This window comes from Labrus bergylta, chromosome 21 (genome assembly GCF_963930695.1).
Source record: "Labrus bergylta chromosome 21, fLabBer1.1, whole genome shotgun sequence".
Classification (NCBI taxonomy): Eukaryota; Metazoa; Chordata; class Actinopteri; order Labriformes; family Labridae; genus Labrus; species Labrus bergylta.
The window spans coordinates 804343-823512 of NC_089215.1; the positions used below are offsets into that span (position 1 = coordinate 804343).

At 42.3% G+C, this 19170-nt stretch overlaps 1 protein-coding gene across 6 annotated transcripts in view; it reads right to left on the reverse strand.

The window, feature by feature from the left end:
* The window catches only part of ebf3a (EBF transcription factor 3a), a 45493-nt gene extending 34306 nt beyond the window's left edge, over positions 1-11187 (reverse strand). For all 6 annotated transcript variants that reach the window (XM_065949943.1, XM_065949942.1, XM_065949941.1 and 3 more), the window contains exons 1-6: positions 10282-11187; positions 5613-5769; positions 5274-5337; positions 5120-5175; positions 3333-3406; positions 2479-2547 (exon numbers count right to left, since the gene is read on the reverse strand). In XM_065949943.1, coding sequence (XP_065806015.1) covers positions 2479-2547; positions 3333-3406; positions 5120-5175; positions 5274-5337; positions 5613-5769; positions 10282-10403 — 542 coding nt within the window. In that variant the 5' untranslated portion in view covers positions 10404-11187. The remainder of the gene's footprint in view (positions 1-2478; positions 2548-3332; positions 3407-5119; positions 5176-5273; positions 5338-5612; positions 5770-10281) is intronic.
* Positions 11188-19170: the final 7983 nt, after the last annotated feature.

The window sequence follows — 19170 nt, forward strand, 5'->3', positions numbered from 1 at the left end:
ACGTGTCGTGTGAATCTTTGTTTATCATTATCTATCGTTGTCTGTTGTGTTAAATGTGGATTGTTGTGTGTAGTTATGTGTAATTGTGTGTAGTTGTGTATCTTGTGTGTAGTTGTGTGTAGTTGTGTATCTTGTGTGTATTTGTGTATCTTGTGTGTAGTTGTGTGTAGTTGTGTGTAGTTGTGTATCTTGTGTGTAGTTGTGTAGTTGTGTATCTTGTGTGTAGTTGTGTATCTTGTGTGTCGTTTTGTTCCGTTGTGTCTGAGCGGTGAAACAGCAGCAGGTGGTGTGTTCAGGGTCACACTCGTCATTCTGTGACTGTTTCTCAGGAATAAAAAATATTCATCCACACTTCATCTCTCCATTGACTCTCATGCATTCATACATTTAACATTTAGCCGTGCGGGGCCCCCGGGGGCCCCAAACATTATTCTGCTGTCAGTCACCCTGAAACACGGCCGGTAATGAGATTCCATCCAAAGCCGACCTGCAGCATGAAGGGAAATCACACCTACGCTGCTAAATGATTGACAGCACGCAGTCCTCCCATAATCCCTCACTGCACTCACCAGAGACAGGAAAGTCCCCCCCCCCCAAAAAAAAAAAAAAATCAGGTATACAGAGTGTGAAGAGATGAGAGGAGGTCCACCATCATCGTCGTTGTCGGGTTCAGACGATCGAGAGCAAAGTCTGGAGATCACGGTGTTTAAAACGTTCTCACAGTCAGTGTTCAGGCGGGAGATCATCCCGCCAGCGCCCCCCCCCCCCTGACTTCACATACAACAAAGAACCTGAGAGGCTCAACCTGAGGGGCGGGACCCTTCAGGAGGACACGAACCTACACTCGATAAAAAACTCCATTCAGGCGCTAATTTCTCCCATACAGACCGCAGTGACACAAACACTGTGATGAAGACTTATTTAAAATACAAAAAGACTTGACTATTCAAACTAAAAATTAAAACTTTACTTCAGTTTAAAATCTTTACATGGGTCATTTATCGATGCTCTAAAATGAGAACGGCATTGACCCCATTTTATATCATGTTGGGATTACGGGGCAGCTTGCTGCGGAGGCTAATGTTCTTGCTCAGGGGCGCCTTATAGTCCATCATCCAACCATCCATTCAAATAACCTTCGTCCATCCAACGCCGCCCAAAATCACAAGAAACCTTCCCATCATGCATTAGGGGAAAAAGGAGACAACGTAATATCAACACTCCTCCTTATAATTATTGCAGCATCATCCATCCATACATCTAGCCGTCCATCCATCATCCATCCATCCATCCATCCTCCAACTATTACTGAATCATCTAACATCCATCCAACCATCATCCATTCATCCAGCCGTCCATCCATCATACATCCAGCCATCCATCCATCCATCCTCCAACCATTATTTAATCATCTAACATCCATCCAACCGTCATCCATCCATTACTCCATTCTTCCAGCGCCCCCCCCCCCCCCCCCCCTTCAGTCTGAGAGACAAGGTAGAGGAAGGAATGAGAGTAATACTCAAGGGGAGATTGTGAGGAAGGGTGAAGAGAGGAGGGGGAGGTGAAAAAAGGGAGGAGAGTGTTTGATTCCTCATGGGAGGGGGGGGGGGGGGGGGGGTGAAGGAGGGGGAGAAAGTCAGACGAGGAGGAGGAGGAGGAGGATGTGTTCAGTTTGAGTCTTAGGAAAGGATCCTGATCAGACCAGGACAGAGTCAAACACTTTATATAAACTACATGTTAAGCGTTTAATATGTATAATTTTATGATGATGTTTTCAAATATCTTGATTAGTAAGAAATGAGCTCATCTGTAAACATATTCTCTTCATTCTCTTCCACCGTGGCGAAGTAGCAGAGAATCACTCCCATGATTCCCCGCCAGCCTCAACGTCACCTTTTGTTATTGTTTTGATCGATAGCCCCCTGGTGGCGGATTTTACATACTGTGCCTTTAACTTGTCACACACCTTCACAACCAATCAGCAATCAGCAATGACTGAACAAATACACACTGACGTGATCATCATGTACAGTATGTTGTTAGTGTGTGTGTGTGTGTGTGTGTGTGTGTGTGTGTGTGTGTGTGTTGTTGTGCTGTGTTGGAGTACGCTGATTGTGCTGCACAACACGACTGTTTCCTGTTTGTATCAGTTGTTAGACTCACTCTGTCTCTGTCATGATGACAGTATCACACACACTGACATGTTCAATTATAAACACACAGTTATACGCACGCACACACACCTACACACACACACACACACACACACACACTCACACACACACACACATCTACACAATGCAAGACAAATACGTTGCGATTAAAATAATGTGTGTGAGAGAGCATGAAATACATTCAGAAGCGATCAACACATGCTGCATGATAACGTGTGTGTGTGTGTGTGTGTGTGTGTGTGTGTGTGTGTGTGTGTGTGTGTGTGTGTGTGTGTGTGTGTGTGTGTGTGTGTGTGTGTACCTGTCGATGATGACGGGGTCTGACGGCGTCTCGTTTCTGTTTCCACAGCTCTTCTTATCACAGCAGCGACTGACACACAGACAAAAACAGAATAATAAAAACTACGTCTGTCAAAAGGTTTTTTTTATTTCTCTGAAAAAACATCCAAGCACACGGCAGGTAACTCTCTGAACGTTATACAGGTGCTACAGTTTATACTAAAATCACAGGTAAAAGATCTCATCGGTCCAATCAGAGCTCGTCAGCTTGTAAACACAATCTCTGTTTTCTTATTGATTAATAGCATCAAAAAGTACCAAAGTTTGAAAAAAAAAACACATCCTTTCTCTAAGACAGGTGTGTACCTGAAGAGTCAAACATGAACAACTGCTTTGGCAACATTCAGATTTGTATTGCCAATCTTTTTGTGCAATTTTTGACAATTTAAATCAAGAAATTGTCCACTACTGTGTTAATAGGACTTTTATTTATGTTGCCATGGTAACAAACGGGTATTCATGTCGTTTGATTTTTACTCAAATCGATTAAATTCTGCTTTGGTTACAACTCAGGTGTGACTTTTTAGAGAGTTGATTTGGATCAGTCACACCGAGACTCAGACCTGGACTCGATCGGCTGTTCTCCAGACCTGGTCCTCAGGTGGAGGTGGACCTGGTCCTCAGGTGGAGGTGGACCTGGTCCTCAGGTGGAGAGTCAGTTGTATTCTTTAAACACCTAGGTGTGAGAGTCTGATCGGGTGGAGGAGGGTCTCAACCTGCTACATGTCATGTTCAGGTGTTCTCCCACCTGGTTTCTACATGTTGGACTTGTGTAGTCCACGTTCAGTATCTTGAACAGTTCAGGTGTGTTCTTACCTGCACATGATCTCGTGTGTGAGCAGGACTCGGCACATCTCTGGATTCTTGTCCTGACCCTCATAGATGATGGCCTGGAACACAAACACAGGTGAGATGTTCAGGTGTTCAAACCCACCTGCACAGGTCTCAACACACACCTGCAAAGGTCTTGACACAGACCTGAACAGGTGAAGACTCACACCTGAACAGGTGAAGGCACACACCTGAACAGGTGAAGGCACACACCTGAACAGGTGAAGACTCACACCTGAACAGGTGAAGGCACACACCTGAACCACCTGAACAGGTGAAGGCACACACCTGAACCACCTGAACAGGTGAAGGCACACACCTGAACCACCTGAACAGGTGAAGGCACACACCTGAACCACCTGAACAGGTGAAGGCACACACCTGAACAGGTGAAGACACACACCTGAACAGGTGAAGGCACACACCTGAACCACCTGAACAGGTGAAGGCACACACCTGAACAGGTGTTCTGCAGAGTCTGACTGCCTTACAGTTTATTTCCTTAAGAAGCAAAAACTCTTCGTTCTCTTCATCTTTCATTAGAATCATTCTGAGCGGTAATTAGCATTATTAGCATTATTAGCATTATTAGCATTATTAGCATTATTAGCACTATTAGCATTATTAGCGGTTAACTGACTGTGTTAGCTGAGCAGGCATGTATTTGATCCTCTGAATGTTTGATTCCAGCTGCAGACGTTCACGTCAGCTGGAATAAAAACATGAAAAGCTTTGATTCCACACCGAGACGACCACGTGACGCCTGACGGGCACGCTCGTTAACGGCTCACTAATTGAATGACTCGTTAGATTTAAATGCTTCATATGCTGCTCACTAAGCGACAGACAGACAGAGAGCTGACGAGGAGGAGGAGGAAGAGGAGAGAGGAGGAGGAGGAGGAGGAGGAGGAGGAGGAGGAGCAGGAAGAGGAGGTGAGGGAGGAGGAAGAGGAGGTGAGGGAGGAGGAAGAGGAGGAAGAGGAAGAGGAAGAGGAGGAGGAGGAGGAGGAGCAGGAAGAGGAGGTGAGGGAGGAGGAGGAGGAGGAAGAGGAGGTGAGGGAGGAGGAGGAGGAGGAAGAGGAGAGAGGAGGAGGAAGAGGAGGTGAGGGAGGAGGAAGAGGAGGAAGAGGAAGAGGAAGAGGAGGAGGAGGAGGAGCAGGAAGAGGAGGTGAGGGAGGAGGAGGAGCAGGAAGAGGAGGGGAGCAGGAAGAGGAGGTGAGGGAGGAGGAGGAGGAGGAAGAGGAGGTGAGGGAGGCGGAAGAGGAGGAAGAGGAGAGAGGAGGAGGAAGAGGAGGTGAGGGAGGAGGAAGAGGAGGAGGAAGAGGAAGAGGAGGAGGAGGAGGAGGAGGAGGAGCAGGAAGAGGAGGTGAGGGAGGAGGAAGAGGAGGTGAGGGAGGAGGAAGAGGAGGAAGAGGAGGAAGAGGAGGTGAGGGAGGAGGAAGAGGAGGAAGAGGAAGAGGAGGAGGAGGAAGAGGAGGAGAGACAGAACTGTCAGAATCTGTTGAAGGTTTCAGTATGAAATGGTCCTGAAATATAATCTGACAGTTCAGACTGCAGGAGGAGAAACACGCTCTTATTTTGAAATCTCTGTGCAGGAGGAGAAACACGCTCTTATTTTGAAATCTCTGTGCAGGAGGAGAAACACGCTCTTATTTTGAAATCTCTGTGCAGGAGGAGAAACACGCTCTTATTTTGAAATCTCTGTCTGTCAATAAGAGACGAGCTGCAGTCTGAACCAGCTGATCACTTCACCTGCTCGTCTTTATTCTCACCTGTTTGGTCATGGAGTCGATGAGTCGTACGTAGAGATCCTGTTCCGTTCTGACTCCTGAAAAAACACAAAACGTTATCTTCTGTGATGTTTGATTATTCATTATTTATGTTTCAGTGTCGGGCTGTCCTGTGCAGTAAAACGAGCGTACCCACCGTTGCTGTAGAGCAGCTGCAGCTTGTAATGGATCCCATTGTTGGTCTTCTCTCCGGTCGGCTCCTGAAACACAGAAACACGAATCAAACCAACCCAAACTTGAGGAGGGTGCGTTTGATTTCTACACCTGCTTTAACCTGACTGATCTGTGTGGACTCTGGAGGAGATCACCCGGGTGGAGACATTATTTTAGTTAATCTTCATGTGTGCCGGTGCGTTTGGGTTCTACCCTCTGCACCACAGCCGGGCGGGGTTAACGTGTGAGTTCATGTTGTAGCTGTGTTGTTGATGTCCATGAGGTGTGTTTGTTTTGTGGGTTAGGGTTAGGGCCCTCTCACCTTCTCTTTCTCCACAAAGTCGACGTAGGTGGTGCGTTCGATCTCCACCGGCTGACCCTGGCGGTCGTACAGCGCCAACACGAAGTGGAAGAAGTTGGATTTCCTCAGATTGGACGGAGGCTGCTTCTCAAAGTGAGCGCGAGCTAACCCCACCCCGCTGAGAGACAGACAGACAGAGAGACAGGTAACAGAAAGAGAGATAGGTGGAGAGAGAGAGAGAGAGAGAGGTGATGATTAACCATTTTGAAAAAAAAAAACATTAAATGAAAGTTTACAGTTTCAGAAAACATCTTTGAATAAAATGAATCGAATGTGAAATTAAATTAAATATTAAAAATAGTCGGTTTGAAAACTCGACTGACGTGAAGTCTGGATTAAAAAAGTGACTCAAAACTAAAACTCCATAAACTGTTTCCACGCCTCTGTGAAGGTTTTCTCCTCTGTCAGACAGAAACATGTTCGAGATCGTTTCACAGATTTAAAAAAATGTAGTGACTTGAATCTGTGCGGAGATGGAGGATACATGAAGCGCTCCTCTTCTACTCAGAGTGAAGGTTTAAACACATTTAAGATAATTAAAATAAAAACAAAGATCCACCGTCTGTGGGAGGAAATGAACTCTACAAACTGAAATCGGTTTTCTAAATAAACGACAGAGTGAGAGCTCGTCTTGACTAAATACAGTAAATGTTAATTAAAGGTGAAAAAAAATGAAAAGTGTGAAATATTCATAAAGTGTGACACGCAGCTTCGGGCTCTGACCTCCACATGAATGAATCATGTTAACAACAACATGTTAACTTCGGGGGATATTAAGAAAATATCAAATTCACTTTAAATTCACTGAAACATGTTCGTAAATATTCATGGAGCCCGAGTCAAGCTGCAGCTCTGACCTCGGCTGCAAACATCGCCCGGCATTATCTCTTCATATTCTGTCATTAAAACTCAACATGATGCATGAAATATCTGGATTTAAATGTTTCACTGAAACAGAGTCGGAGTGACGCACAGATTGAGAAAATAAACAGATTAAAATTATCAAAATTAAACGTTTGTTTTTCATAAATCAGGAAGTCGTTTTCTCGTTTGCAGCTGAAGCTTTGAGTCGACGCTCTTTGAGATCTTCAGATTTGATTCTGATTCTTTGGATTTAAACTTTAACTTTGTAAGTGGACACCAGGTGGCGCTACGCTGCTCGCGACCCGCTGATTGGGTTAAGTGGAAGAAGCTGAAAGTCGGGCAGCACTTTGACTCCAAGGAGGGATAATAAAGTGTATCGTATTGTGTCCTAAAGTAAGATATCAGATCTCCTATCGTAGAAATCTGATTAAAATAAAGAAGTTAAACGTCTGCGTTAAAGATTTAAATCTCGACAGCATAAAATGAACGAAGGAATAAATCAGAGATCTTAAAAAAATAAAATAAAAAAGAAGATCTTAAAAAACAAAGTGACAGTTTGCTCCGCGGTTCAGAGAGAAACCATTCCTCTGTATGGAATAAACACTTCCTGGTTGTTGTTGTTGTTGTTGTTGTTGTTGCCCCCCCCCCCAAGTGAAGTGAGGCATAAACACAAAGTTACAGACGGAGAAACAAACAGAGGTAACATGCGAAGAAACAAAAAATAAATCTGAGTCAACTGTTCAAGCAGTCGAGCTCTGATTTAAAATTCAGGCTCCGACTGTTGAAGTGTGTAACGGATAGAACTCCTGCTGTGTGAACGGTTTTTTGTTAAACTGATCGTCACTGCGAAACACCCAGACGGCTCAGGTCTCCAGAACTAAATAATCTGAGATTAAAGGGAGTTCAGCAGCTCCAGTAACCGGCTGCAGCAGTGAAAAACAACGTAGGTTTCATGGTTTTCCTGTTTGTGGCCCTCCTGTGAGCGGACGGGTCACGTGCACCTGACATGAGCATCACATCCTGGATGTAGTAAACACGATGTGAGTCAATGATGTCATTAATTATTGTAAAAAAAAAATGAAAGAAAGAAGCTGTTGTTAGAGTGCAGGAATTTAAAAAACAAGGGTGCAAAGATGCTCCTGCACCCTCGTATAGAAGCTGGGGGGGGCCGGTCAGGTCAGGTGGTCTCGGACCGGTCTGCTCTGCGTCCCCAGGAGCAGCAGCGTTCAGCTTCTACGCTCCGTGAATCTGGAACAAACCTGCAAACTGAAACTCTCTCAGCGGCCTCTCAGTCAACCATTTAGACTTTAAACTTTAACTCTGAACTCTCACTCTGTTTGAACTTCTTTTATTTAAATTAATTTAAATTTAATGAATTATTCTAACAAATTCCATCCATTCTCTTATTTGATCTCTTTATTTATTTATTTGAACATATTTCCAGATGAAGTCGTCTCTGTGGTTTTTGAATGTTCCCTTTTTGCTTCTGATGTCGTGTGTGTGCAGCTTTTTGAATCGCCTTGATGCAGAAATGTGCGACAGAAATAAACCTGCCTTGCCTTCAGAGTAGTACTCACCGTGCTCATGTTGTGAGGCTCAACTCTCATTTTCAGCATCAGGATCTTTCTGTGTGATGAAGGCCGAGGGCCTGAAACGTGACATGTGCTGATATCTCCATCAAACTTCATTTCTTCAGAGAAGCTTCTGGACTTTGTCTTTGTCTTTCTTTGGATGTTTTTTTTTTGTTCAGCTCTCAGTAATTAAGTTTTCAGACGTGCGTGCTCTTTGATATTTTTTGTACACTATCAGGATCTTCTCAAAGTTTTTTTTTTTTAGTCTGACCGTTTCAGATTCTGACTCCAGATCTTGTCGTTCAAAATCTCAGATTATTAGAGTGACTGTTACTGAGCTAATTATCTGTGAAGCTCGAGTTCACTTTGGATAAACTTAAAAAGCATGAAGGAAAAAAAAAGGGGGTAGGACATGGAGCACACACACACACAGAAGCTAACACACACACACACACACATGCACAAACAGGATCCTGTGGACCTGCACTGATGGAGAGATGTCAGAGTGGGGGGGGGGGCTACACACAGTGAGCGCTCCTGAGCTGGTGGAGGGGGGGTCGCCTTGATCAAGTGTCCCTTGGCAGTGTTCAGGAAGTGATCTGGCTCCTCTCCAGCTACCTGACCAGTTTTCAAGATTTGGTCCAAACCGGGACTTGAACCGGCGACCCTCTTGTTCCTAGCCCGGGTCCCTGCAGACTGAGCTGCTGGCTTCCCAGTGGAACCAGTTAAGAGGGGAAAAAATCACGCCCCTACAGAAAGTACGCTCTTAATGTTGTTTAATTTGTCTATTTTTATTTCCACTTTTAAAATATAAAATAAAGAAAGAAAGCGTCGACGTCCTGGAGAATCTGATTCTTCCTGCAGACGTCTCTTCGCTCGTCCCGTCTATTGATGTTTATTCTGCTGTCGTCCTGACTTCCTTTCTTTGCTGCATCCGTCAGAACACTTTGTAAACATTTTATTTTTTTAAAGATGCTCTGTAAATAAAATCATTATTTAAAATAAATAAAAACCTGACATGTGAATCTCTTCAGATGTTCTGACAGTTAAAAAAAAAAAGATTCTCCTTAAAATCCTGAAATCACCTCTGAGTTGTTTTTAACAAATATTCACAGAGTTTGATTTCATAAAAACAAACATTTGAAGTTAAATAATGTTGTGATTAAATTATTATCACAGGATTTAAAATCACTTTGATTACAGTTTGAATGTGACATGAAGGATATTTCCTCGAGCAGCTCGGAACGTCTCAGCGTGTTCACACTCACGTTTTTTTGATTTTTCAGATTTGAGTAAAGATGTTAAATTGTTCTTAAATTCCAGATGTGACAGATGTGAGCGTGTGAATAATCCCGTGTGATCTGAGCTGTCTGAACGTCTGCAGGACACTTTATATGATTTTTTTAACGTCTGGAATAATTCCTCCTGACTTTAACAAACACGTTTCGATAATCTAAATCATCAAAGAGGATTTTAAATCTGAGCTGCAGAAACTCAGGAACTGGAAGATGATTTAGTTCTTTTCCAAACAGAGTCTGAACTTTCATCCGTCTCTCAGATTCTCGCCTCGGGGTCAGACTTGATTTTTTTATTTTATTTCTGACCTTCAGCTGCGCAGACGTCGGTGATAAAATAAGAGAGAGGAATGAGGAGGCTAAATGTTTCTGAAGGAGGGATTTGACTTGAACAGTCTGCGGCTGAAGATTCAAACATTAATAATAAAAAAGAAGGTTTTTTTTTTCTCTGTCTCTAGACGTCCCGTTAACGTCACGGAGAAAAACTCTGCTCACCTTCAACAAGAAACCCTCGGAGACGATCTTTAAAATAAAATTTGAGGATTTTCTGTTTCATGTTTGGACTCAAGAAACGCCTGAAAATATTTTTAATCTTTCTCTAGAAATGTAAATTTTTCCCCAAAGCATTTAAAAATATTTTTTTCATTTTATTAAATTCAGATTAAAGTACGTCATCACAGAAAATCACAAACTGTCAGAATGATGATGTGAAATGTGAAAAACAAAGATTTTAAAACGTGTTCTTGTGTTAAATATTCTGAAACGTCTGCAGAGATCAGCTCTGACATATTTTAATTCAAAGACGTCTCCGTCCGATTCTGAACGCACCGGCTGAGCGGCTGTTTGTCCGTGGGGACTACAGCTCCCAGAATCCCTCTGGGGCGGCAGTGTGAGTTTTACCTTTGAGCGGCTGTGTTGGCGTCCACCACGCCGGCCGAGTGCATCCAGGAGCGAACAGCCAGCGGCTCCTCCTTCATGCTGGCCGTGGCCCCGCGGGGCAGCTGGTCCTGGATCCCGAACATCTCCGGGGCCCCCGACGCTCCAACCGCCGACGCTATGGCACGACCACGTCGGCAAAACTCAAGAAGAAGAAGAAAAATCAGCAAGAGAAAAAGAAAAGTCCGGCAGAGAGAGAAGCAGCTCTACAGCTCGAGCTCGTGCTCAGTCGAATTCTTCAACATGGAAACGCCTCGAAGTCCCAAATCAGCCGGCGAGGATGGAGAGAGAGAGGAGGACGACGGGAAAAAAAGGAGTAGAAGAAGAAAAATTAAAGATGAGTGCAGCAGGAGGCGGTGATAAAAATAAGAGTTTTATTTAACTGCACAACTTTTTGTCTCTTTCACAGATTTAATTCAACTTTGACTCTGAAAGAATGACTGGAAAGATTTCCTGTCTTTAAGTTTATTTTCAGGATTTCAGGAATTTTAAAAACTTCTCCCGCTTTGCCGTCATGTTTAAACCCGGCGTGAAGGAAGGAAGGAAGGAAGGAGAGGAAAAAAAGGAAAAATAAAATCCTCAGAGGACGAGAAAAGCGAGGGGAAGAACAGAGACGGGTCCGCACGGCGAATCGAGCGCAAGCAAAGTGTCTTTTTTCTTTTCCCCAAAGAGAGGAAGAGGAGGAGGAGAGGAGGCCGTGATGGAGGGATGAGAAGCGGAGGAGAAACTCTCAGCCCTGCGGCCCCACAGGACTGGACGCCAAAACCCAAAAACCCCACGGGTCTTCCTCTGAGCCGCTGACGACATCACGGGGGGTGGGGCCTGACCATAAAAGGACAGGAGAGGTGAGAGAGTGAGAGTGTGCGAGGAGAGAGAGGAAGAAACAGAGAGAAAGAGAGAGATGAAGGCATGGGGAGGGAGGAGGGGAGTAGGGGGAGGAGGCAGGCGCTCGCACCGACCAACCAGAGAGAGAGAGAGAGAGTCCTTGTGCAGTCATTAACTCTCTCTCTCTCTCTCTCTCTCTCTCTCTCTCTCTCTCTCGCTCATGAACTGGTTTCACTGGTTTTGTCTCTTTCTGCTCAGCAGCTGGTTTAATGTCAGGAATTAAATTATTTTGTTATTTCCTGTTACACAACATTGGGATAAAAGTGTGTGTTTGGTGTGTGTGTGTGAGGATACAGCGGTGTATCATCAGCGTAGAGGTTTACGCGAGTCCATAAATCCTGTAAACATTAAAAAGCAGTGGGCCGAGCAGTGAGCCCTGAGGAACTCCAAAGTTAACAGTGTTTATAATGACACACACGTACACGTTGTTTTTTTGTTTTGTTTTTTTACAGGTAAACAACCTTCGTCCCACCTGACAGAACTCATCACAGGCTGATGGTCACTTCCTGTGGGTGTAAACGATCTCAAACAAGAGATCCAAAATTTACAGTTTTAGTTTGAAATAATCTGAATTCACTGCAGACGTTTGATTCTTTGGGGGGAAAAAACTTGATCCCAAAGACATAAAAATGTGTTTCTGTGTTCATGACCCTTCAGATCTCTGAACGAGGTTTTCATCCTGAAAGGTTTTTTAGAGCCACAGACGGAGAGAGTGAGACAGGCTTTCAGAGTAAAAGCTCCGGTCTTCAGGGGGCGAAAGGCCTCTGAGGCTCTGAGGGGTGGACCGAGTCCGGACAGAGGAGGAGAAAAATGACGAGAGGAGGAAGGAAAAGAGAGAGGAGAGAAGAAGGAGGAGGAGGAGGAGGAGGAGGAGGAGAGAAATCTGAGCAAACTGAAAGAGGAAGAAATGAGGAGACGGGAAGATTTATGATTCCAGAGACAGACAAATAATCTGAGAGGAGGAAGAGAAAAGAGAAGATTTTATTTTAGGATGACGCTCAGAGAGAAAAGAAGGATGAACAAAAAAGTGAGGAAGAGGAAAAGGAAGGAGAGAAAAACGGAGCGAGGAGGAAACAATCGGTTATACTTCGTGATCTCAAACTAAGAGGAAAGAAAAAGAAGAAAAAGAGAGGAGAGGAAAAGTGGAAAAACGAGAAAACACACGAAGGAGGAGCAGGAGAGGAGAGGAGGATGATGTGGTGAGTTTATTTTTAATTATTTTTATTTCAATTAAATAAAAAATAAAAAATCACTTCAAAATCATGATTTCAAAATGATTTAAAAGAATATCCTGCAGGTTTCTGTCTTCAATAAAAAGCTCAGACTTCTTTTTAAACGGACGAATAACTGAGCAGGAGGGGGGGAGGAGGGTGTGGGGGGGGGGGGAGGGGGGAGAGGAGGAGATGGCAATCTGGTTTCCAAATGAGGCTCCGTTCTTTCGGGACAAATCCCTGACCTGCGAAGGGGGAGTGTGAGGGTGAAGGGGGGGGGGGGGGGGGGGGGGGGTCCCCCGACACAACCTTCTCCTCCCCCACCTCCTCACCCCCTCCCACTCATACCTCCACCCCTCCTACCCTCCTCCACCCCCACCCCCTCTCCCCCTCCTCATCCCCGGTAATATTTCTGTGAATGCTGTAAAAGCTCTTTATTTGAAATCATTTTCAGTTATTATCCGTTTCTTTTCTTTTTTTTCTTTTTTGACAAACATTTTATCATCCTGACGCTGAAAACTACTTTTGATTTATAAATATGTTTAAATACAGGTTGTTAATTTATTTTATTTTTTTAACTAACGAAACAAATAATTCAAACTCGTTCTCCTCAAATCGAAATTAATGATGAATCTGAAACAGATTATTTTTTATTATTAACAGATAAAGGAAACACATGTCTGAGCTGAGGAAGGCTTCATAAATAAAACGAGAGAGTCAGGACTAAAGATCATAAAATAATCTGAAGGTGTTTTATTTACTGCATGTTTTTATTTGACCTTTATTGACCCGGGTCATTAACCCTTTGAGAACAAGATCAGATAATGATGACATCATCAACAAACAGTTTTCAGGTGTGTGTGTCGAGGAAAGTATTGAATGAAACTGAAGGAGTAGAAACAGTTTCCTCTGCTTCGTCTTTTCTTTAAGAAAACGTCTTCAGACATTTTCAACATATTAAAGAATCTAAACGGCTGACAGGGAACCTTGTGCTCATCCTGAACACGCTCTCAGGAGGAACAAATCAAAACTCTGTGGCACAAATTAACTCTTCTGTGTTTGATCGTTTGGCCTGTATCTTCTTCGGGTCGTCCAGCAGTGTAAACTTTATATTTACAGACAAAGTATTTTTATTTTACTCCTCTCTATTCTGATTTTTATTGACTCATGCACGCTCTTCTTCTTCTTCTTCTTCTTCTTCTTCTTCTTCTTCTTCTTCTTCTTCTTCTTCTTCTTCTTCTTCTTCTTCTCTCTTTTCTGCTGCAACACTTGAATTCATCAGCTGATCTTACCTTCTTAAAACACGTAAACAACAATAAGAAAATACTATAAAATGATTTAAACTACAGATTTAAGACACAGTTTTAAAAAGTGCGTGCAGCAGCTCAGCTTTGCTCTCACCTTTTTTTGTGAGATTTGAAATGTGAGAAGATTTTGAGTTCAGGCAGTGACGAAGAACAAAAACACTCTCCTTCTTCTCCTTCTCGGAGAGAGAAGGAGAAATGTGACGCCGTTTCAAATAAAAAAGAAGAAAGCATGAGACAGTGTCAACATGTTTCATCGGGTCGCAGCGACCAATCAGCGACAATCACAGAATGAAACATGAATTTAATTAAGTGACACATTTAAATCAAACACAAACCGCCGTCAGAAGTCGAGTGTTTTAAAATGTTTGACCTCGACCTCGTCTCGTTATCACTCAGCTGTAAATATATTCAATCACATGAAAAATAAATCTAAACTCCACCACATGTGACTGTCAGGTGAAGAGACAAAATTAAACAATAAATATTTTAAAAAGAAGAAGAGTCGACTAGAAGTATGACAGGATAACAGTTTTTATCTTGACTCAGTGATTCAGGGAGTCGGTGACCTGAGTCCGGGGGTACGGCGGTGTGTGACAGCCACTGTGGGGAAATATCCTCATGTAGGGTTTTGTGGTTTTCTGTGATCCGAGTGTTGCACATTTTTGTTTTCACGCCGTTTGTTCACCCAAAGGCCCGACGAGGGACACGAAAGGGGAAAAAGAAAACAGCTGTGAACTCTCTGCGGCTTGTCCGTCTCACGCTCTCAAATTGCATTTTGACGCTAATTAATAAATTAATTCAATGCTCAGTTTTTTCTGTGAGATCTTTCTGTTTTCTTAATGTTTTTTTAAAGACATTTTTAATTTCTGAAAACACATGAATACAAAAAGCTAAAGGCCTTTTGAGAAAATGTGTTTTTTAAGATATGAAAATCCTCCAAAATCTCTTAAAGTTTTTTGTGTTTTGTTTTTTTGTTATATGTATTACTTTATTTGTTTCGTCTGTAGTGTGTTATGTGTTTGTTTTGTATTGCTGTGTTGTACCTGTGTCTTTGTAAACATCTGTTTGGGACCCCCTTGAAAACGAGGTGATACACTTCAAGGGGCTTATCCTAATATAATAAATTTATCTTATTAAAGCAACACGTTCTAATTATTTGTTTGTTTTATTGTTTCTGTCTTGTTAAGAAATTTTGCTTTTTTGAGTTTTTTCAGTTTTGAAAAAATAAATCTTCATGAGGAAGACTTTAAATTATAAAATAAAATTATGTTTGTTAAGATTATTATTAAGAGACAATGTTTAAATATAAATGATTACTTATTACATTTTAATTGTTTTTTTTAATTCTGCAGTTCTTCAGACGAGTCAAGCGGCAGAGGGAAAGCGTTAAACCCTCCTCGTCTTTATTGTGTGTGAAGTGTTTCTTTTTGTGTGCGTGAGACGATGTGAGCACCCACACTCTCTCTCTCTCTCTCTCTCTCTATCTCTGTCTCTCTCTCTCTCTCTCTCTCTCTCTCTCTCTCTCACACACACACACACACACGCACATTTGCATTTAAATAGCGACATCAACCAGCGTTTGCGGCGGCACACCGGCGGGTTTCCCAGATGTCATGGCAAAGTCAGATGGGCCAGCTGTCACAAACACACACACACACACACACACACACACACACACACACACACACACACACACACACACGGCTGACTCGGTGAAAAACACAAATTCATTCAGTTTAAACTACGACGGCGTTTAAACACACAGTCAGTATGTCGCCGCGTGTTTGTGTGTGTGTGCGTGTGTGTGTGTGTGTGTGTGCGTGTGCGTGTGTGTGTGCGTGTGCATGTGCGTGTGTGTGCGTGTGTGTGTGAAAGATCATCACAGTGTCGGAATAAAACGGCAGGAACATGAATCAAACATCAGACCCCAGCTGATCTCGAACCTTCATTAAACACAGAAACAGTTTAAACTACAGAGCGCCTGATGACATCACTCACCTGCAATCTGTCCGCCAATAGGAAGCAGAAGCTCAGGTCAGAGGTTCAAACTTTTTTTTACGTAGAAAAAGTTTTCACCTGCAGCCCACCACCCCCCTTCACCTGATTATCATACTGGACATCCTGAGTTGCCTCTTTTTCACTCATTATCAGGCAGTATGAAGACGGTACACCCGTTTATATGCAGATGATACACCGCTTTTTATGCAGAGGATACCCCGCTTTATATGCAGACGATACATCACTTTATATGCAGACGATACACTGCTTTATATGCAGATGATACACCGCTTTTTATGCAGAGGATACACTGCTATATATGCAGACGATACACCGCTTTATATGCAGACGATACACCGCTTTATATGCAGAGAATACACCTCTTTATATGCAGAGGATACACTGCTTTATATGCAGACGATACACCGCTTTATATGCAGAGGATACACTGCTTTATACCTCTGATTTATCAGCTTTCAGAGGTGGTTTTTTTTTTACAGAGGAAAGGCTCAATTCTGCTTCCTTTACATTTGAAAATAGAGACACAAGTTTTAGACAATACAACAGTCACTTCCCATTTACTTACACGTCCTTTATGAATTAATGGACGTTGAACAATACATCCACTAGGGGGCGTGGTCTTCACTTTTCCTTCTCTGCCGTCCAACTGACATTGAGTTCCTTTCCGATCTCCTCCATGTTGTTCTGTTAAAGTTTTCGATCCCTAAGCCCACAGTCTTTTCCTCAAAGACGTCCAACATTTTCCAGTGGATTTTGCTTTGCTGTGTTTTGCTTTTCTGGCTTGAGCATAGAGTTCAGAAATGTCTTCAAATTCTTCCTGACAGTGACGACAGAGATCTCAGAAGCTCTCTGCTCTGACTCTGATCTGTTTCTGAACCTGCAGGTACAGATCCGGGACTTTCTGGGTATAAACCAACATCATTCAGTTCAGGTCTCATCCTGTCATATATACCACCAGATAATAACATCTATTGACTCAAATCTGGATCACATTTTATTCTAAAAGTTTAAATCTAAACCTCGTCCGACTGACATCAAACTTAAACTGGATAATTCACATATACATTAAAAAGCAGTGGGCCGAGCACTGAGCCCTGAGGAACTCCAGAGTAAACAGTGTTCATAATCACACACACTTTTTGTTTATTTATAGGTAGACATCCTTCATCCCACCTGACCGAACTCATCACAGACTGATCATCACTTCTCAGTGTTAAATTTCAGTCTGTTGAACAGAAGCTCCAACTGGAATAATCAGAATTCCCTGCAGATGTTTGATTTTTGAAAACAAAAACTTACTTTGTTTCTGTCTTTGTGGAGGATTTATTGAAACCTGACATGAAACCTTCCTCTGTACATTATGTCTTTATTTATTCTTTATCTTTATGATGTCTGGGTTCACGCCTCCACCTGCAGCTCATCTTCAAGCTATAACCACGGCTCGTTTTCAAACTTGAGTTCAAATATTCATCATGATTTATTTTACGACCTCAAACACGCTTCCACACCTGGTTTCATCTCTCTGAGTTTTATGAAACAGTGAAGTTTTTTTTTTTTCTTTACATTTATCACCTGCAGTGAGGAGCTCGCTCTCCTTCAAACTGAACAACACGGAGCTGATAAAACCAGTTAAACCAGTAAAAACCAGTCAAACAGTCGGCTGGAGAGCGTCAGAAATAAATCATCGACACTACAGATTCTAACATCTCAAATCACTTCAGTCAGCTTTTAAAATGATTTCATTAATAAGAAACTGTTTCCTAATTTAAGCTGAATAATCACAGATGATTTATTTATTGATCGAGTCTGATTGGACCGAAGAGGAATGATGTCAGAGTGTCGACTCTTTTGCATCATTATGACGACTCAATTGACGTTTTTATTGTATTTATTCATGCCGCTTTCGTTCATCTCCTCATGTTTAGATTAAATTTGATAAAGGACGGGCACTCAGGCTGAAGAGATTGAAGTTCAGACCTGAGGGGGGGAGGGGGTTGATTTGGGGTGAGTTTGGGGGGTGACAGGGAATTCATGTGGTTGTATATTCGTACTCTGTAATTGACTCCCTGGATCATCTGTAAAAAAAAGTGTAATGATAATCAAACTTTAAACTGTAAAACCATCCAGTTAAAATTTAAAAAAATCATGACATCATTAATAAATCAGCTGTCAATCAAAGTGTTGGCTGCGTCTCTTTGGACAGTGATTGTCATCATTAAACAGCAGAGATTCATTTTTATTTGACTGTCTTTTTTATTCTCTTCATCTTATTTTGAACTCTTTGACTCTGATTCCTTTCGTCCTGTAAACTGTTTTTTCTTTAAATCTGACATCTTTTTGTGTCCCTCTTCTGTTCTCTGTCGTTTTATTTTACTCCACCTTTTATTAACTCTCTTTGACATCGGGGTTTAACTCGTTTCAGGTATGGGTGACTCTTTTTCTCTCCTCGTGTTTCTGATTCATCGAACGTGTTTCTGTGGTCGGACTCGCAGAGACCAGAAACAGAAACAGAAAATAAAATGAAAGGAAACAAAGCGGTCGACCTTCAGCTGCAAACAGAAAAACACTTTCACATTCAGTGTGTGTGTGAGTGTGTGTGTAAGTGTGTGTGTAAGTGTGTGTGCGTTGCAGAGGGATTTCCAGTCGTCCCAGTTCAGGGAATTCCCTCCGTCCCAGCAGAGAGAGGGGCGAGCGAGGGAAGAGCGACACCAAGAGGAGGCAGAGAGAGAGAGTTATAAAAATGTTTCCTCATTTATCTCATCATCAGATTCATCCTGAAATCAAAATCATCTCTTTTTGTATTTACTATAAAATCTTATTAAAGGAATTATAACAATCTTTGATTCCTATAAAATCCTCTGACTGTACGTTTGAATTTGATGGTTTTAGTTTTTATAAATGGTCGGAGTGTCTTTGTGTTTGATTTGAAAATCACATCATGGATCTCTTTGTGAGAATAAAAATGTTTATTTCTGATCATCAAGTAGTGACTGTTTCTCATCAACAAATAAAGTTTGTAAGAAAGAAATGATTTCATGAACACGTTTCATTATTTCTAGCAGTGACCAGAACATACCCAAAACCAGAGTCCTCAGAGACCGAGACAAAACCAAGACCAAGACCAAGACCAAGACCAAGACCAAGACCAAGACTAAGACATTTTGGGATTGAGACAAGAACAAGACCGACTGCCTTCTTCTGACTGCTCTCTTATTTTTCATGATTTGAAGTTTCTGTGACCGAGTCAAGATTGACTTTATTTTCCCAATAAGCCAGAAATGAGGAGGGGTCCTATGAAGGTTAGGGAATAAAACATGGTCCGTCCTAATTTAAAGCAACAACAACCACATTTTAATTTACACCTAAATACTCACCATGACCTCTTGAAGCAATTTCATTTCATATTCATTGTTGCTTCAATAAAATGTTGC